The sequence below is a fragment of the Siphateles boraxobius genome, unplaced genomic scaffold, assembly GCF_051911475.1.
Source record: "Siphateles boraxobius isolate OS27281-9 unplaced genomic scaffold, OSU_SipBor_1 29, whole genome shotgun sequence".
Taxonomy (NCBI): domain Eukaryota; kingdom Metazoa; phylum Chordata; class Actinopteri; order Cypriniformes; family Leuciscidae; genus Siphateles; species Siphateles boraxobius.
Window position 1 is genome coordinate 17825531 of NW_027508908.1, and position 8355 is coordinate 17833885.

The 8355-nt window shown below is 47.5% G+C and overlaps 1 protein-coding gene across 1 annotated transcript; it reads left to right on the forward strand.

Annotated features, from left to right (window-relative positions):
• Positions 1–456: 456 nt before the first annotated feature.
• LOC143753644 (uncharacterized) lies at positions 457–7271 on the forward strand. The gene is made up of 3 exons (XM_077246199.1): positions 457–649; positions 6559–6716; positions 7191–7271. Exons 1-3 carry the CDS (start codon positions 466–468, stop codon positions 7269–7271), a joined length of 423 nt encoding a protein of 140 aa, XP_077102314.1. The 5' UTR covers positions 457–465.
• Positions 7272–8355: the final 1084 nt, after the last annotated feature.

An 8355-nucleotide genomic window follows, 5' to 3' on the forward strand; every position in this document is an offset into this window, starting at 1 on the left:
CAACGAACATGGACAACAACCGGAAAATGATGTGGACAACACTCTGCAAGGTATGACTATCTAGGTTGTTTTCAGTAATTATAATTACGCCCTGTTCATTTCAGGCCAGGCTGGCTGCACTGCATTTTCATCTGTAGCTGCTAACGTTAATGCTATTTGAAAGCTATACTACCCTGCTGTAGTTTCAGTCATTATTTTGCTCTGAACAAAGTCATGTGGAGGCGTAAATGTGTATGGTAACCAAACAACGTTAGCAGACTTGGGACCAGCTGACCACCTACCTCTTAACAAATCATGAATGCATAAATGATAAATATATCAAAAGTAAAATTACAAGTAATTATTTTTCACTAAAAATCTACTCAAGTAAAAGTACAAATTCGTTTCATTCAAACTTACTAAGTTACTTGTGGGATACCTGGAACATTCTTTATTTGTTACATTTTGTGGGAAATATTGTGTAAAATGGCTCGTTTTTCTGTTATAGAGAACTTTGATTATGAAGATCTCAAGCTTCCCCTGGGTGCCAGTGACTCTTCAGATACTGCCAGTGCTCCACTGTTGCCATCAACTGTGTTTTGTATGCAGCAAGGGGACAAACAGACTGATATACAAGACCAAGAACTGTACGAGGACTGCACTTTGCAAGGTAAGATTGTGCACCTAATAATGTCAAAAGTCTCAAAGCCTGTAACTTATAACCTACCATAATTATTTGGAGACTGTTACTGTGCTAATGCACCCGGGTCAATGAAGTGACGCCTACATTTTCTCTAAAGTATGCTTAAGTGAATAATTTTTTTTTTATTATTATTATTATCAGTTTTATGTGATTTACAGGAAAAATAAGTCTGTTAACTAGATTTAAGGCGGCAACTCTAAAATTATAGAACAAAAAAATGTGATCATTATTTACAAAAACTTAAAAGAAATGCACATACTTTGTTTCTAAACACTTTAACTACTAAGAACTTGTAAAACGTCCCGGGTTACGTATGTAACCCTAGTTCCCCGAAGGGACGGACGCTGCGTGAAATCGCAGTGGGAACGCCCTCAGCGTGACGCGTCTGAAGCATGAATGAAATCAGTCAATGGAGAGAATGAGCGTACGGCGAGTGACGTCATCGACCAGGAAGCTATAAATATCCCCTGAGTACACAACACGCCAGCTTAAAAGTTACTGAAGCAGCGACCCAAGGGGATGCCGAGAGTATGGCAGGACACGCAGCGTCCGTCCCTTCGGGGAACTAGGGTTACATACGTAACCCGGGACGTTCCCCTTCAGGGACTACCGCTGCGTGAAATCGCAGTGGGAACGCAATACCCACATCCCCATACGACCAAATCCCCGTCGTGTGTCATTAGGAGACACAAACCGACGAGAGAACCTGAGCCCCGGGAGTGGAGCTAAGATCGAGGGAATAAAATCTAACGAAAGTGTGCGGTGAGGACCAGCCTGCCGCATCACAAACGTCCTGAAGAGAAGCTCCTGAAAGAAGAGCTGTAGAAGCAGCCATACTCCGGGTGGAATGAGCCCTTACAGCCAAAGTGAAGGCTGATGGGCCGAACCATAAGCAAGTGGGATGGCCTCGACCACCCACTTGCTCATCCTTTTTCTAGATGCAGGACTCCCTTTCTCAGGTGACCCAAACAGACGAACATTTGTTCCGATCTCCTCCACAGGGCAGCTCTGTGGACGTAAGCATCAAAACCCAAACTGGGCACAGCAAATTAATTTTCTCCTGGTCTGACGTCAGAAAAGGCGGAGGACAGAAAACCTGCAGAACTATAGGTCTAACTGAGACAGTTGGAACCTTAGGAACATAACCTGGTCTCGGAAAGAGAAAGGCCTTAACCAACCAGGAGCAAATTCCAGGCACGAGGGAGCCACCGAAAGTGCTTGAATATCTCCAATTCTTTTTAGAGATGAGATAGCGAGAAGAAGGATAGTCTTTAGAGTAAGAAACTTTTCCGAAACTTCCTCGATGGGCTCGAAAGGAGCAAGGGAGAGACCTTCTTAGATGACGGCCAGATCCCAAGCTGGTACCCTTGTGCGAACTGCAGGCCTCAGCCTCAAGGTGACACGAAGGAAGCGAGACATAAGCGGGTGTTTCCCGAGGGAACCTCCACTTGAAGGGGTGTGGTAAGCAGCTAAGGCCGCCACATACACCTTCAGTGTGGAGTGGGATAACCCTGTGGAGAGACGGTCCTGCAGGAAATCCAGGACTGTACCAACCGGGCAGTTAACTGGGTCCTGCTGGCGCTCTCCACACCAAGAGGTGAAAAGTTTCCACCTCGCGGCATATAACTTCCTCGTGGAGGGAGCTCTGGATCGGAGGATGGTCTCAACGACCTCAGCCGAGAGACCAGAATCTATGAGCTGGGCCCCCTCAGAGGCCAAGCCCACAGCCTCCATAGCTCTAGACGGGGGTGAAAGATCGACCCACTCGCCTGAGAGAGCAGATCTCTCCTGATCGGTATCTCTAGGGGAGAGCCGTTGAGGAGAGACACTAGGTCCGCAAACCATACCCGGGCCGACCAGAACGGGGCTATTAGCAGGAGACTGAGCCCGTCCCGGCGAACCCTCTCCAGAACTCCTGGGAGCAGAGCAATCGGGGGAAAAGCGTACAAGCGTGACCTCGGCCACGGATGTACCATCGCATCCAACCCCAGCGGGGCTGGATGGCTGAGAGAGAACCACAGCGGGCAGTGTGATGTTTCTCGAGAAGCAAATAGGTCTACCTCGGCAAGACCGAAATGTTTCCATAGGAGTTCCACCACCTCGGGGTGAAGACTCCATTCCCCGGGCCTCGGCCCCTGTCTTAACAGGATGTCTGCCCCCTGATTTAAATACCCCGGGAGATAAAAGCTCTCAGAGAAAGAATTTTCCCCTGGGACCATAGAAGGATCTGACGTGCCAGTTTGTAAAGCGGGCGAGAACGCAAACCCCCTTGATGGTTGATATAAGAAACCACCGATGTGTTGTCTGTCTGGACAAGAACATGGTGGCCCCTTAGGTCTGGGAGGAAGTGTTTCAGAGCCTGAAACACCGCCAACATCTCTAGGCAGTTTAAGTGCCACAGACGATGATGGTCCTCCCACAGACCCTGAGCCCACCCGTGAGAGAGGCATCTGTCATTAGCATAACGCGACGACAAGGAGCTCCTAACACAGGGCCTTGGGACAGAAACCAAGGATCTTTCCACATGATCAGGGCGTGATGACACCGTCGCAAACTCACGATCGTGCGAAGCGGATTTCCCCTCGGGGATAATCCCTTGGTCCTGAGCCACCACTGTAACAGTCTCATGTGCAAGAGGCCAAGAGGTATCACGTTGGACGCAGCTGCCATGAGACCTAGCAGTCTCTGGAACTGTTTTACAGTGGATGACTGGCCTAGCTTGACCTGATCTACTGCAGCGAGAATCATGGCAATACGAGCAGGTGACAAACGTGCCTGCATCGTCGTTGAATCCCACACTACACCTAGAAAAGTGGTTCTCTGTAATGGAGAAAGAACACTCTTTTTGGCGTTGAGCCTCAGCCCCAGTCACTTGATATGAGCAAGAACGACATCTCGGTGCCGAACCGCCTGTTGTTCCGATTGAGCTAGAATCAAGCAATCGTCTATATAGTACAGAAAGCGGATGCCCTGTAACCTCAGCGGGGCTATAGCAGCATCCGTACACTTCGTGAATGTTCGGGGTGACAGTGCTAGGCCGAACGGAAGAACCCGATATTGGTACGCTTCGCCCCCGAAAGCGAACCTCAGGAACTTCCTGTGTTGAGGGAGGATAGATACATGGAAGTAAACGTCCTTTAGATCTATCATGACAAACCAGTCCTCGGATCTGATTTGAACATCCCCAGTGACAGACACAGCGCCCTGTAACGTACTGGCAGGGAACAGCTGGTCTGGGCACTCCACAACCCTCCTCGGAGGGGGCGAGCGTCCCTCGGGAAATCGCTCGCCGAGTCTCTCTACGCCCTGTGAAGGCAGGGTTAGTAGAGCAGACCACTGAGGGCATCGGAAAAGACAGGGCACCGTGTTCTTGTGCAGTGAACTCAGGTCTTTCACGATAGGGACCACCCTCAGAACCCTGACGTTCAGCACGTCAGGATTTTTTTTTTTTTTTCGATGAAGTAGTATCCTAACTCCCTGCTGGGTGGGGGACCCATTCCGCCAGGAACTCTACTAAGGGAACCAGCCTCTCGAGGCTGGCCTCCGGATGAACATCCCGAGTGACAGACACAGCGCCCTGTAACATATTGGCAGGAAACAGCTGGTCTGAGCACTCCACAACCCTCCTTGGAGGGGGCGAGCGTCCCTCGGGAAATCGCTCGCCGAGTCTCTCTACGCCCTGTATAGGCAGGGTTAGTAGAACAGACCCCTGAGGGCATCGAGAAAGACAGGGCACCGTGTTTTTGTGCGGTGAACTCAAGTTTTTCCCGACGGGGACCACCCTCAGAGTCCTGACGTTCAGCCCGTCAGGACTTTTTCGACGCGGCCTTTCTGGCGACAATGACTGTCCTCAGATCAGTCCTGCCCCGAGAAGGCCGCGCCGGAGAGCACCCCGCCTTGTCCCTCCAGTTTCTCTGCAGGGGGGCACGAGACGTGACACTCCGCTTCTGCTGTGCTCTTTTTGAAGACGAACTCGACGAAAGACTTTGCTCTGGTTGAACATTCTGCGTGACAGACACAGTGCCCTGTAACGGCGCACCGGCAGGGAACGACTGGTCTGAACACACTAGAACCCTCCTTAGAGGCGGCGAGCGTCCCTCGGGAAAGCACTCGCCAGACCCTTCTACGCCCTGTTTCGGCAGGGTTAGTAGGACGGGTCCCTGAGGGCGCCGGGAGAGACAGGGCACCCTTAAGGGAGGTGAACGCAAGTCTCTCTCGGCGGGGACCCCCCTCAGATTTCCTTTGAGCAGGTCGGCCTGAAAAGCCTGCATAAAAGACATCGTATGCAAACATGCAGCCGCCTGCCGAGCCACCGAGTAAGCCTTCCCCACCAGCACAGAGGTATATATATTTATTTATTTATTTATTTATTTTTTGGTGGAAGAGCCGGTGCTTTAAGTGAAGACGATGAAGCAGGAGAGAGATAGCTCGCAAGCGTCTCCTCCGCCTACAGTATCGTCACATAACCAGCAGATTTAGCACCAACAATGTTACCATAAGCATTGGACTGATTTGTGTAAATTCTGCTTGAAACCGGTCTAACCCAGGTCTTTGAAAACTCAGCATGAAGATCTGGGAAGAACGGTAAGCACCGGCTAGAAGGTTGAGGTCGTGCAGACAGAAATCTATCATCTAGATTGCTTTTAATTCTAGAAACCTGTCTATCAGCTGGCCACTCGATACTGTTATTTTATTTTTTATTTTTTAGCTTTTCAACAGCCCGAGATAATACATCCATCAAACCTTCTTCATTTGCAGTATAATGTGATAAACTAGTTTTCTCTGATAATAAACTTTCGACATCCAGCTCCTCAGAACTGGAAAATCTCAATTCAACATCATCATGTGCCTCCACCCGGGCAGAAGTAACCGCCGCAGCGCGTGCTTCCAGAGCCGGGTGAGAGGCACTAGATCTCGTCGGAGATAGCTGAGATAGGGCGGAGCCCGTCTCAACGTCGCCAGCGAGATCCATCTGCGAGCCCCAAGACAAGCGCCGCCGCTCTGCCTCAACAGAAGCGGGACCCGAGCCTCGGGGAGCTCGCAGCAAATCACTCTCCTCGAAGAGCGATCGCCGCGAGCGCAGAGTTCTCAAGGGAAAACGCTCGCAATGCTGACAATCGACTCCCTCGAGAGCCGACTGGGCATTGCTGCACTCCCAAACAAGCCACACTTAGCTCGTGTGAATCCCCACCCGTGATGTGCCGAGTACAGGGGGGAACACACTTCTTATACTGCTCGCTCATATTGGTTTTTTTATATAAAATATATATAGTGAAAACTCCTGACAAAACAGACAAACACAATCGACAGATTCAGACACACACAGAGCTGCTGAAGTAACTAAAAGCTGGCGTGTTGTGTACTCAGGGGATATTTATAGCTTCCTGGTCGATGACGTCACTCGCCGTACGCTCATTCTCTCCATTGACTGATTTCATTCATGCTTCAGACGCGTCACGCTGAGGGCGTTCCCACTGCGATTTCACGCAGCGGTAGTCCCTGAAGGGGAACAAATGTTAAGCATGTTAAGGAAATTAATTCATTTTAAGATAAATCACGGTCACACCAAATTACATTTTTTAAGGCTATGGCCAATTCATCTAGATGAAGAAACACTAAAGTCACTTAAATTAAAAATTCTATATGAATTTATGTGTACACAACATCCTTAATGTTTGAAAAATTGCTACAGGTATTTTTTTTTTTTGTATTTTAAAATTGGCCTGTTGAAAATCCTTGTACGTCATTGACCCACCAGAGAAGTCTGTGCTACTTCTTTTTTATTTACAATAGTTTTAATGTATGATTACTCCTGTCCTCCTTGGTGATGATTTTGTTTCTGTGGTTTTAAAATGGGTGTTGTGTTTGGGTTACAGATGACAATGATGATGAAGACTTCGAGCTTTTCCTGAGTGCCAGTGACACAGAGTCTTCAGATGAAGATGGCTACTATGATCAGGCAGACAGTTTCATGGAAGAGGATCAGCTTGAAGAGACTGACATTTTTGGAGAGGAAAATATGGATGCAGATGGGGTCAGGGTCACAAAAGACAGCCCTGAACATTTGATGTTGAAACTGCTTGCATTTATGCTTTTGGCATGGCAAGCTGTTTTCAAAATATCAGACGGTGCAATTTTTGCACTCTTGCAGTGCATAAGACAATTCATTTGGCTCATGGGACATATTCTGTGCTTGAACACACTCTGTGGGCTGGCTGGAAAGATCCCTGAGACTTTATATTCACTCAGGAAATGGACTAACATCTGCAGAGACAGCTTTAGCCAGTTTGTGGTATGCCCAAAGTATATGGTAACATACACAATTGAAGAATCATACACCACCACTAGACCCGGTGCAAAAATCATCAACACTTGTTCTTATAGACCATTCCACAAACACCCACATAAGAAATTAAGAAGCAAATGTGGAACTCCTTTGATGAGAAAGCTTATTAGCTCAAGTAGTAAAGAATACCTGTATCCCATACGTGTCTACTGTTACAAAAAGGTCAATCAGTCTTTGGAGACTTTGGTGAGAAGGTCTGGATTTTTGGAGAAATGTGAGCAATGGAGACACCGCAGCATGTGATGGGAAAATCTGGCAGGACTTTCAATATGTAAATGGTCAACCATTTCTATCAGAACCTAATAATTTTGCACTGATGATGAATGTTGACTGGTACCAACCCTATAAGCACTCCCCATATTCAGTCGGTGTTATATATCTTGTTGCTTTCAATTTGCCGAGAGAGGAACGCTTCAAAGATGAAAACATGATTTTAGTTGGAGTGATACCAGGATCCCAAAGAACCCAAACTCAACATGAACGCATATCTTGAGCCCTTGGTTGATGACCTCCGAGAATTGTGGGAAGGAGTTGTTCTAATGGACTCTTCACCCTTGGGATGCCAGGTTTACAGAGCAGCTTTACTCTGCCTCTCATCTGATATTCCAGCTTCCCGCAAGTGTGGTGGTTTTGTTGGCCATGGAGCACTAAGAGGTAAATTCTGATTTATTATGCTATTTTTCGCACTATTGTTCAGCTTTTTCCTATTGTGTGCAATGTATCCAACATTAAAACAATTTTTATCTTTTCAGGATGTAACAAGTGTCTGAAGAAATTCACGAAAACATCTTTTTGGGGGAAAACAGACTTCTCCGGATTTGACAGATCAACTTGGACTCTGCGCACCTCTGAGGAACACAAAAGATTTGCAAAGATGACAGAGAAGGCTACAACAAAGGCAGCCCAGAAGAAACTGGAAGCGCAGTATGGTGCCAGGTGGTCTGAACTGTTCTTCCTGCCATACTATGATGCCATCCGGTTTGTTGTCATTGATCCCATGCACAATTTACTCCTCGGAACTGACAGGACATGTTTTCAAACTCTGGATTGAGCGCGGGGTATTAAGTATCCAGATGCTTGAAGAACTCCAAAAAAGAATGGACTCTCTCAAGGTGCCACAGGATGTTGGAAGGATTCCTATCAGTTTTGCATTAGGGTTTAGTGGGTTTACAGCAGACCAGTGGAAAAACTGGACAACCATCTATTCATTGTTTGGTTTAAAAGGTTTGATAGAGGATACAGATTATGATATGTGGTTTGATTTTGTGCAAGCCTGCATTATTATGTGTTCAAGGGTCATCTCACATGATAGGCTTGAAGTAGCTGA

Bases quoted from the DNA above. Each gene is read 5' to 3' on its own strand.
- LOC143753644 (XM_077246199.1), top strand. From the start codon at position 466: ATGGCTCGTTTTTCTGTTATAGAGAACTTTGATTATGAAGATCTCAAG. The intron at 650-6,558 runs GTAAGATTGTGC...TTTGGGTTACAG, and splicing joins CGAGGACTGCACTTTGCAAG to ATGACAATGATGATGAAGAC. The intron at 6,717-7,190 runs GTCAGGGTCACA...TGTTACAAAAAG, and splicing joins AAAATATGGATGCAGATGGG to GTCAATCAGTCTTTGGAGAC.